This window comes from Bactrocera neohumeralis, chromosome 6, assembly GCF_024586455.1.
Source record: "Bactrocera neohumeralis isolate Rockhampton chromosome 6, APGP_CSIRO_Bneo_wtdbg2-racon-allhic-juicebox.fasta_v2, whole genome shotgun sequence".
NCBI lineage: Eukaryota > Metazoa > Arthropoda > Insecta > Diptera > Tephritidae > Bactrocera > Bactrocera neohumeralis.
Window position 1 is genome coordinate 40,111,911 of NC_065923.1, and position 19,569 is coordinate 40,131,479.

Here is a 19,569-nt window from a genome sequence, read left to right on the forward strand (position 1 = left end):
ATGACGGGGAAAATTAATCTGAAGAGACGGAGATAAAATATGAGTCTCAATTTTTTTTTTCACAGCATATGGTTGCAATTATCCATAGAATTTGTAGTCACTCCAACAAACTAAGAGCTCACTTTATCTCATCGAGTGAGTTTATTTCTTGATCTTATCTATAACAGACGACAACCGAATGCTTGATGTTGGAAACTCATTTTGATAACTTCAAATGAAGGCTCTTGTCATTCTGCAATCGACCAACTTTGTTATCTTTCAAAGTATAATGTTGTGAGATATGCTTGAGCCTTGTATGACCTGAGAATTATTATATTGTGCTTGGAAGAAAACACTATTTTCTATAATTTTAAGTAGTTAAACTCCAGGATCTTTACATAACACTCCATTATTTTTATATCTATAAACTAGAAGAGCACAGCAATTTTAATATTATTCATTTTCTATCTACTCTTTCTCCGTTACATTGCTTACTTGACGTATTTCATATGGAATCAGAGCAGAAAGAGAATCAGAAAAAGTCATGATATACAAAATTTTCTTCAAAAACTCACCTGATAGAAGCTGTAGTTGTTGGCGATCGCGTCACCGTGCGCCCGCTGATGTTGATACCACGAATAGGCGCGTTTCGCTGGCGAGATGAGAATCGATACGATCTTTGCATGCGGCAGGAGAGCGTGTGCACGTTTTGGCACCGCTTCACCATCGAAATAGGTCGCACTTTTCTCAAACATATAACGCGTTGGGGCTGCCACGGTGGTGTTGTTGTTCGAGTCGGACGGGAAGAAGTCCATGTACCAGTCAAGGCCACGATAATAGTTGTTGCCATTGAAGAATTGTATTTCTTCGAATGTGTCGGGGCTGGGTATATTACTAGTGATGCTTGAGTGCATAGAGAGGAATGTGTAGAGTGCAGTTGTACCCGTTTTCTGTGGACCAATCACTAGAAATTTGGGCAATGAATCACAGCTTTTCTTTTTCGACCAGATTTTCTTATGGCGTGGATCGTCACATGGATTACCCCAAACGGGATCCACTTCTTCGGGATGTAGACGGAAGTACATTTCCGCTAGTTGTATGGGCGGCGCTGAGCTGAGTTTCAGATTAGTCCAGCATTGCAGGAACTTTATTACCGATTGGAACGTATATAAAGCCAGCCGATCCGAACCATAGTTCGACATATGCGTCATGAAAATATTTATCGGATTATAGACTATAGTTTGGAAGAGTTCGCCACCCTGTATCGATTCGTCAAGCTTGTCACGTCCGCCCGGATAGCGATCGATGTACATGGTGTGCGTGAAGAGACCACATGTCTGCCGTGGCAACACCATTATGTCACGGTGTATGAAGCCACGCCGTAAGCGTGCGGGCCGCAAATGCGGGTACTCTTCCGTGGACGTGACTTTCACATTCCAAATATTTTTCCACGCTATGTACAGTATTTCATGCGCCGGATATACACCCGAATGATGCGGCGATATTGAGTAGCCGGAATCAGTGGGTATGTTGTGCTCCTTGGCAAAGGCGTAATTCAGTTGCATCTCTGACATAAGCAAAGTCAGATTGTCATAAAGGTGCGGCTGTTGATGCTTCCACATGTGCGAGAACCAATTGAATTCCTGCACATTGCGCAACAAATAGTCATCGCCCAAATTCTCTTCGCGCTCGCCGTGATGATAGAACTTGCCGGAGAAACCCAAGTTGAAGCGGAAACCCGGCACCATCGACGCAATAATACGCTGTGTGGCTATCAGTGCCTGCACATCGTCCGGACGCAGACGCGTACCACGCTCACCCACGAAAATATCATCGATATCCACTAATATCATACGCTCAAGACTTAAGCTCAGTTGACCGTGACTCAAGTAGGACAGCGCGTCCAGAAATAGCAAACGGTGCAGCCAGAAACGCAAACTACTGCCGAAGAGTACGCGTTGTATGCCATCAAAATGTCCATGATCTTGCAGTACAGTGGTGAGTGGTAATTGCACTTGGCCACCGCTGTCCGATGGAAAATCCTGCGTATTGCGCTGCGCCCATTCAACCGGTTCGTAGGTGGTGTGGTTGTGTTGGAAGACGGCCCAGTCATCGCCGGGTAGAGCGCCCCACGCCGTCTCACCGGCACGCGTCAGACGCAACACTGGCGAGGCGGGATTGAGACTGGCGTCGCGTAGGCGCAAATTCGTATGTATGTAGAGCGGAAAACCGCGCAGCTGCGCCGCAACCAAAGTCTCCTCGCTCGGACTGACAAAACCTACTATGCCGACGGAGTATTCACGACAGTATTTATCCAGTAGCTCACGATTCCATTTGTCCATATTCAAGTATTTATCGAGATTTTCGAAAACGATCACGCCGTAGCGGCCCTTGTCGAGATTCGTTAACACAGGAAGACTTTTGCCGGCCACTTCGATTTTGTACCTGTAAGAATAAGAACAGAGAGTTAGAATATGGCGCCAACAAAATCAGTGTTAATATTACTATAACTACTCCATAGACGACCTAAGGTTCCAACAAGACGGCGCTACATGCCATACAATCAACGAAACGATGAATTTATTGAAATAAGGTATTGGTGGCCTTCCAAGGTTGTAGGATTTAACACCGCTGCAGACGCAACTAAACCCGATACGATAGAGGTATTGAAAGAGAATATTCGGCGTGTTATTGCTGATATACGGCCTCAATTGCTGAGTAAAGTAGTGGAAAATTGAGACTCCTAGCTGGAATTTATTCGAGACAGCCGCTTGCATGTTTTCTTTCCACTCCCTTAGACAAGATCTTGGCGTACTGCATGTCCCTAAGGCATTCTACCATATTTCAAAATGAGCCGTCTGTGAGCGCTTTCGGAAACCCTTATCATTAACAGAGCTAAATTCTTGGTCATAATATTAATTTGACACAGGGGATCACAGTAGCAAGAGACAATCCATACTGTAAGCATTTGCCGCCACACTGCGAACAGTGAGTATCACTATCGTGCTTCTACAGGCTTCTCTATCAGGAGTGAGTAGAATCTTTGTGTATTTCTGTTCTACCGCTTAGCACATGACTTTTGCAGTTTTGCATCCTGATAGATCAGATCATCACGTTTTGACCTATCTTATTATGCTTTTGTCCAGCTCATCACAAGGGCAATGCATGGGTTTTTCAATGTTGGTCACGCTTTTGGATGACAGCCGTACATCACCCTGGACAATTTTACCACTACCTCGATATCGATGTCCTTGTGACCTGGCCCTCAGTAAAAGTGAAGTCGCTTAGCGACACTCACAAGTCGCATGTATTTCAAGGAATTTATTTAACTTCTTAATAAGGTAGATTTTTCAAAATAATTTAAAAAATATTTTAGTTTAATGCCAAGAATTTCTAGCTATTAGCCTCGCTTCGTTTTTATTGAAGACACTGGAGAGGCCTACGGATCTGCATGTCAGCGGCGGCATACTAATAGATATGAAATTGTGGGCCAGGAATGCCTACAGAAAAGTCAAGATGGTAGACACGGCTCAGCTCGTCGTTGGGACAATTTCTCTACATTGATAGAGCATTAAACAATGTGTGGCCGGCAGCGGTCAAGAGTACCCTGAATAGGTTTGACTTGGAAACGAACCTCAAGCATCTCATATATTGTCTTCACTTGTAGTGGGGCTGGGCGCGTGCACTACGAAAGGTCAACAGAGGCACTTAAGGTGCGGATATGTCTCTTTTACTTTAGATTTTAGTAGTAAATGACCCGTTGAAAGGAATTGAGATATAAAGCGTTGTTGCTAGCGGCAAAAATTCCTGAATACCATTTATGAGCTAACACGTCCTTAACATTTAATGGAAAGAGTTTACAGAATCCCAAAAGATTATACGTGTATCTAGTTATGTTCATCTTTTTTGATAATCTCCACCAGTGACCAAGGCTATCTTGTGCTGTCAGCGGCTGAAACATTTACTCTTAACCTCAACGGTTATTTTTGAGTGTTAATTTGATTTGGAGGATGGAGTCATGTGTGGAAGTTCACGCAATTGAGGAAAGTTCTCTGATCGCCATTCACTTGGGAGTGGCCAGACACGATTCTTTTACATATGGCTCAAGCAGCTCACGACTTCCGGGTTTAGACCAAGTATCTTCTGCGTAGCCTAAGAACATCCGTTCGAAGGCGACCTAAAGTGAGAAGGCGAAATATCCCCTATACAGAGTTGTGCGCTGGGTTTGGGATCCGCCACGTAAAAAACGCCCCCAATGAAAAGATACCAACTGCCTCGGATGAGAGACCCCCTTTTTGATGACGATGGAGCACACATTCCATTTCCCGATCAAAAAGAAGTTCGAATAGCAATTACCCGTCTGAAGAACAACAAAGCGGCGGGCGCCGATGGATTGCCGGCCGAGCTATTCAAACACGGCGGCGAAGAACTAATAGGGAGCATGCATCAGCTTCTTTGTAAAATATGGTCGGACGATTGGAATTTAAGTGTGCTCTGCCCAATCCATAAAAAAGGAGACCCCACAATCTGCGCCAACTACCGTGGGATTAGCCTCCTCAACATCGCATATAAGGTTCTATCGAGCGTATTGTGTGAAAGATTAAAGCCCACCGTCAACAAACTGATTGGACCTTATCAGTGTGGCTTTAGACCTGGCAAATCAACAACCGACCAGATATTCACCATGCGCCAAATCTTGGAAAAGACCCGTGAAAGAAAAATCGACACACGCCACCTCTTCGTCGATTTCAAAGCTGCTTTCGACAGCACGAAAAGGAGCTGCCTTCATGCCGCGATGTCTGAATTTGGTATCCCCACAAAACTAATACGGCTGTGTAAACTGACGTTGAGCAACACCAAAAGCTTCGTCAGGATCGGGAAGAACCTCTCCGAGCTGTTCGATATTAAACGAAGCTTCAGACAAGGCGACTCCCTCTCGTGCGACTTCTTCCATCTGCTCCTGGGGAAAATAATCGAGCTGCAGAACTTAATCGAGCAGGTACAATCTTCTATAAGAGTGTACAGCTGCTGGCTGATGATATTGATATCATCGGCCCCAACACCCGCGCCGTTAGTTCTGCTTTCTCCAGACTGGACAAGGAAGCAAAGCAAAGGGGTCTGGCAGTGAACGAGGGCAAGACGAAATATCTCCTGATTGAGAAGTAAAGTCCTCTCTCGACGAACAAAAACCAAACTCTATACATAAGTCACTCAATATTTCTGCCCTCTATATGGTGCAGAGGCTTGGACGATGACAACAACTGATGAGTCGACGTAGCGAGTTTTCGAGAGAAAGGTTCTGCGAAAGATTTAAGGTCCTTTGCGCATTGGCCACGTCGAATATCGCATTCGATGGAACGATGAGCTGTACGAGATATACGATGACATTGACATAGTTCAGAGAATTAAAAGACAGCGGCTGAACTGGCTGGTCATGTCGTCCGAAAAACGAAACCAGCTCTGAAAGTTTTCAATCAGTTCCCGCCGGGGGAAGAAAAGAGGAAAAGTCACTCTGTTGGAAAGACCAAGTGGAGAAGGATAGTGATTATGGTGCCTCGACAGATTTCTTTATGGAAGGTAAAACAAAAAAGAATACAATTTATATGTAATATTTGCAGTCTCAACATGCAAAACCCCTGATTCATGAACTTAATGGTACCATAACGGAATTTATAATATTATCAACTGTAATTAAGAGAAACTCATCCCACATTTAGGTACTACCCTAATAAATATACATGGATATTATAGACAAGTCGATCATATCCATAACTGCGAATATTGTACACACTAACTAAACATCGCCGAGCTCAAGCTGGAGTCTTTGACCGGCAATGTTTTCTATTACGTATTTATACAATGAAATGGCACAGGATATCTGCCAATGGCACAATAATACACACAACCGTACGCATGCACACAAATTGCATTTTAAATACAGTTTAGTATATGCACCATTAGCTGCGTTGCATACTTGCAGGCGTGCGGATGAACTATTTGCATGCTGATGTGCCATATTTTCTAAGCTAGTATGTGTGTATCCTGCGGAAGTAGTGCTTTCAGTACGCGCGTAGCTGCAAAAACTATTTGCATCGCACACACATACACACACTCACACACTTGTAATGCGAATAATTTAAGCGGGCGACGCAGAATGCCTGGAATCGCATTAACTGCGCCCTAAACTATGCTATTGACCAGACAGCTACTCGCAATTCCATAAGCTACTACACAATTTCATTATGCTCGGTGAACCTTTCGGGCCTATGCCCTGCCGACTTGTGTGTGTGCGCGTGTCATTTAATGCCCAGCCGCTGCATGTTCGGGAAATCGCGGCATTGCCACTGGCAAAATGCGTTGCCACGCAGGTCATTGTGGTCATAGCGGGCATTGTAGCGGTAAATGCTGCAGTTATATGGTGAATTTTGGCGTTGTTGTTGTTATCGATATTGTGTACGCGCTGTGTGGTATCCGCTGACATGCCGACATGTGCACTTTTGCATAGTTTTAGGCGGGCAAAGCCTGCGAAAGCGCATTAAATGCCTGCTTGCACATGCAAACGACGTGTGTGTGTGTGAGAAAATAATAGTTTTTTATGCATAATATTTTAATAAACCTGTTTGGTACTTAATTACAATCCTATCAGCACATTGAAAGCATACATCGAGGCGTGCATAACTCAAAAGCTATATATACATAAGTATTAGTGTATATGTATGTGTATCGTTCGATTTTTGCGGAGGTAAAAGGCTGGCCATATGCTAATAATATGCTTATTCGCCAACATAGCACTGCTCATGTCATTAAGCGCCTGAAAGCAGGCTTTAATTTTCTGCCCTTAAGCCGCAATACATGCTGCGGTGTAAATTGTTATGCCTTCGCTAGAGTGTGTGTGTGTGTGTGTGCACGTTCGAGCGCGTGAAAAACGATTTGTAACATGTGCCGCCGCAATGCACCACTCCTGTTTGTCTATTTTCCCATGTCCACATTGTCAACGTTGTATGTTTGCTTTCAGTTTTTTTCTTGGGTTTTTGAAAAATATTTTTTCCCATTTTCTCGCGCAAACTCTGAAATGTAAACGCAACCCAATCTCAGGCCCGCAGCATCGACGGAAAAAACTTCAATTAAAATACCGCAACATATGCCGGCAACAAAAAGCCTAACACACCATAAAAAGTAAATTAAGAATTGAAGCGCGGCAAAAAATGGCAGAACCACACAGCCATACATACATGCATACATAGCGATGAACAAACCATGCGTGAAATAAATAAACAACACATATCTAGTACATGCGCACTCACGGCAAGCGTACAACACTTGCCGAAATCGAAAATCATCAGCGGCAAGAATTGAAAAAGTGGGTTGGCACAGCCTCGAAATGCTATGGAGCAGTTTTTTGGTATCACTGCTCGGCATGTATGCTTTCACAAACTTTTTATTTACCAAAAACTTCAAAAACTCTTACGTATTAAAAATTTGTAGCATACCTCATGGCGCTGAAATAATTTTAAGTTTTAGTTTCCACTAAAATTCAATATCAAAATAAAAATTTTCCACGAATATTTCTCTGGAGTATTTTAAAGCTTCGATGATTGCTAAACTTCAGTTCAATTCGACTTGAAAATCGTGGCTTTTCATAAAATTTAGTTTGTTAAATATTGATTTATAGAAAAATTTATAAATATGTATAAATGAGATTATTTCAAAGCTTTCACAATGCAACTGGAACTTTCATAGCGGCTTTCACTCGTTGTAATATATTAATATTATTTTTCAATTTGAGAGAAAAATTAAAAATTAGTATAAAAAATACTGGCGAAATGGTATGAGCTCTCGCTATAAAGTAGGAGCTTCATAATTTATTATTCAACCCAATACGAAAAAAAAATTTAAAATAAAAATTATTTTCCCAAAGATATGAGCTTTCCACGTTAAGGTAGCAGGTTTCATTTTTTTTTCAGAAAGATATGAGATTTCCACTATAAGGACTAGAACTTTTTTTTCAATTCGAAAAATATTTGCGAAATTATTGAAGCTTTCACTATTGGTAGGAGCTTTCATATATAGATACATATATATGTATAAAATTATATAATTCCAATTCAAAAATTTATTTAAAACTTTACAAAAAAAAATAATAATCGAAATGATATGAGCTTTCACTATAACTTCAAGGCTTTCACATTTTTTTTTATTTGAAAAAAGGTTTATGACTTAGTATAAACAAATTATTTTCGCAATGTTACTGCTTTCACAATAAGGTAAGAGGGTAGATACAAAAACTATTTGCGGAATGAAATAAGCTTTCATTATAGGTAGGAGCTTTCACAGTTTTTTTTTCAATTCAAAAAAGTTGAATACTTTGTACAAAAAAATTAATCGAAATGATATGAGCTTTCACTTTAATCTAAAAGCTTTTATAAGTCATACCGTTTTTTTTAATTTTTTAAAACTTAATACATAAAAAATTATTTCGAAATGATATGAGCTTTCACTATACAAGTATATAGGAGCTTTCATAGCAACTTTCACTCTTTATCAAATTAATTAATTATTATTACATAATACAAAATTAAAAAGCGCAAAAACGGATTTTGAATTAACTATTTTTAGACCAAACTTTATTTTCGATTGAAATAATTCAAAACTGAGTTTGAGTAGAAAATTTATTGAAAGTTTTGTGATTTAATATCATTTGCTTTATATAATTGTACACAAAATATCTATGGTAATTAAATATGAGAGCCATAATGTGTTTATCGTGGTACTCTATGTTCTTTAAGGTATAAAACCAATCTAGGAAAATTCTTTTTTTTGGCTTGAAGTATATTTGAGGGTTATATAATATTGTTCAGTTGGCAGAGTTATAACACATGTTTTCCTGTTTAATAATCTAGACTGTCGAAACATCAGCATTAGTAAATTTCAGCACGTTCTTATAGAAACTGTATTTGTTAAGACAATGTACATATATGTACTTTACATAGAAGCCACACACTAAGCTTCTTCACGTCTTGGAAACTACGCCACTGTTGGCAGTGAAGGACTTTGTTTGGTATATCACGAAGCCAGCATAAATTCCATTAATAATCTAAGCCTGGAAATCAATCAAATAATAACTCTTGCCAACAGGTGCTACTTTGGGATCGGTAGGCAAGTGAGAAACATGTCTCTCTCCGCGAACAAAAAGTTCGCTATATATATTGTATAAAAGCCTGTCATTATTCGCATTTTATTACACGGCGCAGAAACATGGACAATGACAAACCGAGAAGAAAAATCACCGAGTGAGAGATGAATACCGCAGAAAGTGGAACCAGGAACTACATATATGAGCTCTACGGCGACGTGGATATAGTTAAGCGCATAAAACCCCAAGGGATGTGCTGGTTAGGTCAAGTCATTCGCATGAAAGGTGATACTCTAGCGAAAAGCTCCATCGACTCGAGACCCATGGGTGAACAACGGAAGCAAGATCGCCCACGCACCAAATAGGATGACCAAGTTCATAGCCAACTGCCTGCACTTAGGATGTACAATTGGCGTGAATGTGCAAAGGATAGAGCCAACAGGCGAAGTTTTGTGTTCTCGGCTCAGACCGGTCCACGGTTCCACTGCGAAGAAGTTGACAGCTATTTATTCCATGCAAATCTTAGCTTCAATAAAGGACCGACAGGTAACAAAAATCCACTACACTTAGAAATATTACGGCTTATTTCGGATATCCACAACCGTATTGACAGTAAGGCACAACTTTCTGCAATTGGCTTTCTGGGTTAAAATGTTAATTACAACTCGAAAAATACCTAACGGCCTAATTGCCCGAAAAGTTCGTTCAATTGACACCAATCATTGCCTACTGGGACCAAATATTTCCACACATTTTCATATGTATGCATGTATGTATTTGTGTGAGTCGCATTTTCATACGCTCAACCAGAGCCAGACACAATAGCTCGTGCCCATTACGCGGTTAGCGCCAATAACGCACACTGTTGCTGTCCCACTTTTTTTCGATTTTTTTTATTCAAAAAAAGCGAAATTTCACTGTCCCGTTAGCATATTTTGTTGCTCTTTTTGCGGGCGCAGCTGTTGCAGAAATTGTCAAAAATGTAAATTTGTTGCTCCACCACCTTCACCATTCAGCCGTTGGCCGCCAGAGCACTAGCCACCAGCCGCCTGTCTGCCTCCACGATATTGTGCCCTAAATTGTTGTTATTGTTTTACGAAAATTTGTGTTTATGCTTTGTTTTGTGTGTGTAAAATCCGGCAATTTCGTCGAAAAGTTGCAAATGTGTGCGAAGAGCCGTTTTGGTGTTGACCAAATAACAATAAAGTCGCGCTGGCAATATGCGCCGGAGTGTATGTATGCACAGAGCTATGTGAGTGTTTGGCTAAAAGGGGTTACCAGATAGGTCCAACTTCTTCGACACACTGGAGCCATTATACCCTTCACAAATACAAAGGATTCTTTACAAGATTTGATTGTTCAGTTTGCATGGCATCATATGCTATAGTGGTCCTATATCGGCGGTGCCAACTAATGACTAGCTTCTTGGGAGAAAGTAGGGCACCCCGAAATGGATCACTCTGTATGTATAGTTGTTGTAGTAAATTAATAAATTATCATTTTAGTTTTCAAACTGCTTAAATTTGTAGCAACACTAAAGGTCGGATCTCTCTGCTATCCCATTTCATTACTATTGCGACACCCTTTACATGCTTTTCAATACATTTATGTATATTTGGCTGCTTTTTTGGAGCAATACCTGGAGGCATTTCAGGAGAAAATTGTGCATTAAGCGTAGGCTTTTGCACAAATAGTGTTCCGATTCAACAAATTGCATGCTCTTTTCAGCTTTAGCAGCTGAAGGTAAGTATGATTGTAGCCATTGCTCTGAGCTTATATTGAACATAATACGTTTTTTATAAGCTTACTGCAGAATTAAGCTTACATTTTTCAATGTATCTTTCGTTATATAGCTTACATAATGTATTCTCGTTTATTAATACTCCTTTTTATTCTGTATACATTAATATGCTTTTTCTTCCCTTTTTTCCTCTTTCAGACAATTGAAACTACCGATAAGTTTTAGGTTAGGTGGATTACGGGTTATATCAGTTTTTCCTAAGCAGAAAACTTCTCAAAGCTTCGTCATTGTGCGACTTAGTCTAATTACTGTACCAGATTTCGTCAAAAAAATTAGAAACACGAGGTCTTTTGCCCGGAAAAGATGGTACGAATGGCGTAAGTTGCCTAAAGCTCATCCGACGGTAATGTCAACTGTATCGCTTTAAATCCTCATCAGACTTAAAAAAAGGCCTTTAGTGATGCCATAGAAGTGATAGATCCGTAACGCCGGAGGCTCTGAAAGCGTGGGCTCAATCGCCGACGTTCTGGAAAATATGGTTTTTGAGCCAACAAATGAGGTAAGTGATATCAATAGGCGAATGAGCAACAAAATTGGTCGATGGAACTGTGACAGATCATACTTTTCGCGGGTGGATCCAAGTTTAATACAGGCTTGTCTGGAAAGTAATAAGACTGATTTTCGTCCGTTGCAACTGTACTTGAGCGTGCACGCATCGACTGGTTTCGGTAGAGGGCGTATCTAGCTAACGAACGAGCGGCTAGTGAAGTTGTCTCCGAGCACCTGGACAGTCAAGATGTGTTTCTGTGAGTGGTGCAAGCCGAAAATGCAGCATTCGTTAGAGCAGAGGTACGCGAATAAATTCTGTGTGAAACTCGGTAAATCTGCGTCAAAGACGTTTGATATGAACAAGCAGGCTTACCCAGATGTTGCTTTAGCAAGAAGTGGTGCTTCGGTGGCGCCAAGCCTTTTTGAAGGGCCGGGAAGAGGTCGCTGATGAAGACCGGAAGAATGAACAAATCTAAAGTGAAAACGATGCTCATTGCCTTTTTTGACATCAAAGGCAACGTCCCCCATCCCCCGTCAACGCTAAGTTTTACGTGAAAGTTCTCAAGAGACTCAAACGAAGGGTCAATTGTGTCCGACAAGACATCGCAGCCGATTTGAAGTTGCCCCACGACAACGCCCCTATTCATACCGCCTTTCTTGTAAACAGCTACCTAACCAAGTCACAACGCTTCGCAGCCGCCCTACATCCCAGATGTGTTTCCTTGCCTCATTGGTTCAATGAATTTTTTGTTTTTGAAATCTACTCAGTCCTATTACTTTACGGACAAACCCTGTATCTTTGGATCAGATGGCAACCACCACATGTGGAGAAGGTAAGTCGTTCCATGTTTCAGTGAAGAATGCCAACAAACCACGTTGAGAAATAATGTCAGCAGATAAGCAGTAAGAATCGGTGCTGCTTTTTCTTATAATGAAGTAAAAGGGATTTATTTAATAGAATAAAAAGTCCAGAAGCATATAGAAAAATTCTGTATCCTGGATCAAAGAGCTGTATCAACACCAAAACGACTCACGGCACGCTTCTGCGCCATATCGTAAGTACTGTTTGGCATCAATTTCAGCCAGGTCCTTCTCCACCTCTAGTGGAGGTCTTTCTATTTCTCTGCTTCCCCTGGCGGGTGCTGTGTCGAACAGTCGCAGAGCTGGAGTGTTTTTATCCATTCGGACGACAAGATCTTGCCAGCGTAGCCGCTGTTTCTTAGTTCGCTGAACAAACGATCATACATCTTCTGCTGAACCTATTTCTCGAAAACTCGTAACACCGACTCATCAGATGTTGTCATCGTCCATGCCTCTGAGGCTGACGTTGTTGTTGGTGTTAATGCTGGTTCCAAGATAGACGAAATTAGCTACGGCTTTGAAGTTATGACTGTCAACAGTGACGTGAGAGCCAAGTCGCGAGTGTGACGACTGTTTGTTTGATATCAGAAGATATTTCGTCTTGCCCTCGTTCACTACCAGACCCATTTGCTTTGCTTCTCTGTCCAACCTGGAGAAAGCAGAAATAATCGATTGATAACGCACATTTGTAAGTCTTAGCTGTGTCATTGTTAATGGTCGTTCCGCTCGCACCGCTAGCTAGCTGTACGCTTTCGTCCATGCCGCTAATGCAATTGTTGCCCGTGTCACCATTCAACAAATTAAAACGTTAACCACATGAATTTTAATGAAGTCGTCAATACAAATAATGAGAATGAAAGCGAAGATAAAACAAATTAAGAGAACAAACAGAAGTAAAATTTTGTGCAACGCCATTGATGTAAGGGGCAGATTACGATAAATGTCCTTATTTCTAATATTCATACGTATGAAGGATGCATCAATTGCAAGTAATCTGTATGTATTCATTTATTTAATATTATTAGTAATAAAGCCAGCTCTGCTTTATCAATTGCGAATTTATTGTTTTTGCGCATTGCCTTGAATAACAATTCCAATTTGCATTGTGTAGAAAGCCTTCGAAGCGTTTCGTTGAATCCCTTTTATGCAGATAAATTAAACTGTCATTTTTTCCGGCCATTAAAGCAGAAATAATAATCCCATTTTTTGAAGCATTGAAGCACATATATTTCGGATTGCAATTTATTAAAAGGCTTATTACCGTTATGTGTTCATACATTTGCATATTCCTAATTATTCATTTATTGTTTTCAGAGTTTATTGTTTGCCTGCCGCAAGCGAGTCGAATCAGTTTGCGAAATAGCAGCAAAACAAATCAGAAAACGCAACGAAATATAGCAAAATATTGGTATATGTAAATAAATGGAAATATTTTCATGCGGAAATATGAGATTTCTCGCCAAAAAATGAAAACCCTACTTTTAATTAAAAGCATAAAATTGTAAAAAAGTTTTGATTTTTAGCTGGCACTTAATTTTTTACAGTTTATTCCTGCCAAAATCAGGTTAACGTTTTTTATAAATAGAAAAAAGTATTCTTTTTTGTCTCGCCTAATTGGCTCTGCTGTCTTTTTCTCTTTTATTGTTGCCAAGTCTTCAAAATTTAAATGAAATAGTTCCATCAATTAAGATACGCATTAAACAGCCCAAAAATAACAGGAAGAAGTAAATAACAGCAGCGACAAAGCGTTTTGAGCCAACAATTTCACTAGTTTCACTAAAGGTTTGTCTGCAGATATACATTGTCACATTTTTAATATTTTCATCAGTTCTCGAAGGTCGTCCAGAATGAGGAATGTCTTCACAGATCTCTCGACCGTCTTTGAACGCTTTGTATCACTCATATAGGATGGTGTTTTTGATAAAACTGAATCACCGTTAGCCTTTTCCAACGATTCCGCACACGAAATTTAGTTAGAAAAACAGCTTAATGAAATTCCATCGATCCAGCGCTAAAACGAAAGAGGACATTAGACAACTGCCAATCATGTCATTGTTGGGGTTGGCTTTAGATACTGACGAAAGTCGCTCTTTGAATCCGTTCTAGCTGCTTAATTGATGTGGTTTTCCCCAGCGAACTCCACTAAACGACGACCCCGTGAAATATTATTGGCTTAAATACGAAATGGGTCTGGCAGTGAACGGAGGCAAGACGAAATATCTCCTGTCATCAAGCAAACAGTCGTCGCACTCGCGACTTGGCACTCACGTCACTGTTGACAGTCATAACTTTGAAGTTGTAGATAATTTCGTCTATCTTGGAACCAGCGTAAACACCATCAACAATGTCAGCCTAGAAATCCAACGCAGAATAACTCTTGCCAACAGGTGTTACTTCGGACTGAGTAGGCAATTGAGAAGCAAAGTCCTCTCTCGACAAACAAAAACCATACTCTATAAGTCACTCATAATTCCCGTCCTGCTATATGGTGCAGAGGCTTGGACGATGTCAACAACTGATGAGTTGACGTTGCGAGTTTTCGAGAGAAAAGTTCTGCGAAAGATTTATGGTCCTTTGCGCGTTAGCCACGGCGAATACCGCATTCGATGGAACGATGAGCTGTACGAGATATACGACGACATCGACATAGTTCAGCGAATTAAAAGACAGCGGCTACGCTGGCTAGGTCATGTTGTCCGGATTGACGAAAACACTCCAGCTCTGAAAGTATTCGACGCAGTACCCCCGGGGGAAGCAGAGAAAGAGGAAGACCTCCACTCCGTTGGAAGGACCAAGTGAAGAAGGACTTGGCTTCGCTTGGAATATCCAATTGGCGCCGCGTAGCGAAAAGAAGAAACGACTGGCGCGCTGTTGTTAACTCGGCTATAATCGCGTAAGCGTTGTCTACGCCAATTAAGAAGAAGAAATACGATTTCATAGCGCCAGAATACCACTTTTGGTGAGAGCCCTACCTCTTCATAATAGCTCCTTTATTACAGTTTAATGCAGGAAGGGCATTGAGTGTCATTGTTGTGGTTGGCTTTAGATGTCGATGAGGGTCGCTCTTTGAACCCGCTTTAGCTGTTTAGCTGGCGTGGTTTTCCCGAGCGCCCTCCGCCAAACCCTGTCAAACATTATTGGTTTTGGTGGGAACCTCACCTCTTCCTAAAAGCTCCTCTACAACAGTTTAATGCGACTGATGCCTTTCTTCTCGATTATTGACTGCTATGGAAGCTTGCTATCAATGATTAGCCCCAAGTACTTTATCCCGTCAACCGGTTGATGAATAGAGCTTCCAAACGAGAGGAACGTAACATCAGGGACTTTGTATCTGCTACTAAATAAAACTAGGTCGCTTGTATTTGAACTCATGGCTAATCTATTTCTCTCTGCCCAGCTGGTAACCACATTTAGATAAACTTAGCTTACCGTTAGCGGATTTTCTTTTATTAAAAAATCTACATCGTCTGCATAGGCAACCAACTGGTAGCCTCGTTCCTCAAGTTTCTGTAAAGGTCGTTCACAACTACAATCCCGAGCAAAGCGGGAAGGGCGCCAGAATGCGGGGTACCCCAGTTTACTTTCAGAGGTCCTGAGCACTTCCCCACTCCGCCAAAAATGTTGTAGTTGACAGTTCTTGGCCGGATAAAAATCCGAGTCCGTGCCGGTTACGTAGACCCGACTGTCATGGGAACGGGAAAAAACTGTTCTGTCGCAAAGGATGGTGTGCTTGCAATCAGTTTCGACTTCAAACTTACTAAGAGTTTCAATAATCACCTCCGGCCGTGCGTTGTTAACGGCCCCCTCGATATCGAGAAAGGTACCCACAGCATAGTCTTTAGATATAAGAGCTCCGTCCAGCCATAACACTACCGAGTTCCAGGCAGCGTCGACCATCTCGCCTTCGTTGTAGGTATGTTGAGCACTTAATAATCTGTTCCTCGGAATTTCTCTGATGTACAGGTAGCTGCAGCTGCTTAATTTTGAAAGTTACTATTTACAAAAATAACACTGAGAAATGTGGAAGATGGAGTCATGTGTAGAAGTTCACACAAGTGAGGAAAGTTCTCTGAGAGCCATTCACTTGGGATCGGCCAGAAACGATTCTTGTACATATGGCTCAAGCAGCTCACGACTTCTGGACCTAGACCAAGTATCCTCTGGGTAGCGAAAGAACATCCGTTTGAAGACGAGTTAAAGTGAGAAAGCGAACCATCCCTCCCCAGGGTTATGTGCTGGGTTTGGGACAAGCCAAGTAAAAACAGTCCTCAATGAAAAGGAAATCCTGTGAAATCCACCTTATTTAATAATATTATTTTACTTAAACTCCGACTCACCTGTCTGAAATGCAATATCTGAAGTTTTCTGCTTCCACCACTTACAAATACCGGCATATCACCTCATATCATATTAAAAGCAAAATTGAGGTTTTAATGAATAAAAGTTCAAATGTCAAAAACTTCACTGACAGTTGCATAAATTGATTCGTTGAAACTACAACTTCTTTACCGACTTAGTGACTCAGCACATTTGAGTTTTCACAACTTATCTATTGCATTTAACTGTCCGTCTGTCCGTCTGTCAACTGACAATCTCACTTATCCCTTTTATGGCAAAAAAGGAATCACAAATTTATCGCTCACCAATACACATACATGCACATTCACGCAGAGAAATAATTTTGCTCTTTCGAATTGTCATTCGGCACAATAACAGATGGCCGATTACAAAAGCAATAAATCGAGAGACGCTTTTAGTATGCACAGAAACAACAATAATAATGAAAATAACTGAAATCGCAAACAAAATTGCACTTTTTCATTTGATAATTTTCATTAGTGAAAGTTCTTGCAATGCTGCTCCGAACATTTCATTCCATTTCGTTGTGTTGTGCGGCTCTCTTGTGGGATTTATTTGCATCTGCGCTGCGTGTGCGCTCCAATTAATTATTACACACAAAAACTGTCGTAGGAAAAAACTCGTTTTACACAAAAACTTTCAATTACTGCAATTCAATTTTAATAATTGCATAAAAACGCTTTAGTGCCTGCGCCAGCAGATTGTGTTGAGTTGTCAAAACCGAGTTCTACTCATATGTATGTGTGATTGTCTTTAAACTCACTACAGGTTGGCAAATAATAGCAAAAGGGTGTTTCGAGATTTACTGCAAACAGAATAAGAATATTGAATGTCAATAATTTATTAGATTGACAGAACTATTGCAGTATTTATATACCCTTCCGTAAGGCTGCTGAACAAAAGAGAAAGCCTTTGAGCATAATCCGAACTGTCAGAAAATGCCTTGAGTAGGGCACTAGTAAAACAATGGAGCATCTCTAGTGCACTTGTCCCGCATTGGCAAGACTACGTTGTAAGCATCTGGGGACCTTAGAGTATGACACTGGAGGATGTATCGACAGTGAGGCCGCAGAGTCCTTTATAATTCGCGTCAAGCGCAGGCATCCTAATGATGACTACTCCTCTCGGATATAGCAAGCGAACTCCATCGCAAAGAACCATATATATGTATAAATTATTTATTAGTGTGTACGTCGGTCTTAGTTTCTGGGACATCGATCTAAAATTTTGTACACATCGTTTTCTCCTCAAAAAGCTGCTAATTTGTTTAATATCGGATCAATATTATTTGCTAAGACTATAATATTATATATTTCCGAATCTTTTCGATTCGGTCTGCTACAGCATATAGAACATAATGGGCTTGACTATGGTGTCCTTGGTATGGTGTTCTATAGAGTCTCTATGTTGTGAAGAGCTCTAGAAAAAACCAAACTTGCAAAGAAACTTGAGAGCCTTCCACGGGGAGTGCTCAACAGTATGTGTGGTGGACTAAGATTCACTCCAACCGTGGCACTTAACGCCAACTTGCACAAAGTACCCCCAGACATTTCGGCAGGTGTATGGCCGCGAAAGTTGCTATCAGCCTCAGTGAATTTGTGTTCATAAAAGAAGACGTGTATCTATCAGACTCAGAAAATTTGGGTACCTAAAAGAACACGTGTCTGAATACTCGGAAATCCTCACACGCTTTGACTTCATACCGGATCACTTGGATGATGGAGTCGCCAAACCGAACTCTGAGGGCTCCTTCTCTGCCCACAAACTGACGAGGGACTTGTATGTGGGAAGAAGATGTTGGAGGAGAGTGGAAGTGAGCTTCTTTACAGATAAGTCAAAAATGGGTGGAAAGACTAATGGAGAAGTTTACGGTCAGGAGCTCTCTATCAACTCCTGCTTCCGACTTCCTGACTATTGCAATATTTTCCAAGCTCAGGATGCAGCCATTAAGGTAGCATTATATTTACTGTTCCGGATTGTAGCCTTCTTCAGAGAAGTGACCATCCACTCAGATTGTGTGTTCAAGGTTGGTCAAGGAGTGCCTAACTTCGCCATCAATAGCATCGAATCTTTTTTTGATATGACTGGTATGGGTGCCAGGTCAAAGCAGAATAACAGAAAATTGTATATCTGAGAGCTAGCAATGAAAGGCACCCCAGAACCGCTATCGGTAGTATGGGAGCAGGTCGGTGCTCCCGTATCCTCTAGTGTGCTACTACTAGATAGCTGGGCTTCAAATTCCTTCTGGCTCAATATCGATCGCAAGAGATCTAGTGACATATTTGTCCTCAGTAAGGCTAGCCTCTCCCCAGTTGTGGGGGATTTAACAAGCCATTGTCCTATTGGCGTCCATGCTTTAAGGCTGGGAACCAGATGCCGTTTGCAGAAGGTGTATGGAAGAGGACGAGTTGGAAATAACTCAACACTTCCTTCCTATCTCCGCGTTTGGGAGGTCAAGCCTTAAACACTTGGAAGCGTATACCTTCAGAGACCCCATCGAACTGGCGGGAATGGAAATTAAACGCCTATTCAAATGTGTATTGACTACTAAGTGTTTTGCTAATTTATAAGTTCGAACAAAGGAGTTGTTTTTTTCTATGGCTTTACAAAGGACTACATATAGCAGTCTACATGCGATTTCCTCTATATCAGCCATTTAACCTAGCAACAGCATATAGCTGCCATGCAAACGAGACACCCTATTTCTGCATGCCACACCGCACACAAACACAAATTCGTTTGCTTGTGTAGGCAAAATATGTTTATTTAACGGGACATATGCGCGTGACAAAGAGATCAACGAAAGCCAACCTCCACGGCTGTTTTTGTCAATATTTTTTGTTTTTGTATTGCACTTTTTTTGCGTTTTGAGTGCGCACAGCAATAAAAAATTGCAACTGCAACTTGCAACGCGGCGCTTCTATATGCGTGGCTGCCGGTTTCTACC

General features: G+C 41.1%; 1 protein-coding gene across 3 annotated transcripts in view; it reads right to left on the reverse strand.

Annotated features, from left to right (window-relative positions):
• LOC126763573 (bifunctional heparan sulfate N-deacetylase/N-sulfotransferase) overlaps positions 1–19,569 on the reverse strand; it is a 294,385-nt gene that overhangs the window by 24,258 nt on the left and 250,558 nt on the right. For all 3 annotated transcript variants that reach the window (XM_050481213.1, XM_050481214.1, XM_050481212.1), the window contains one exon: positions 555–2,424. In XM_050481213.1, the coding sequence (XP_050337170.1) occupies positions 555–2,424 (1,870 nt within the window). The remainder of the gene's footprint in view (positions 1–554; positions 2,425–19,569) is intronic.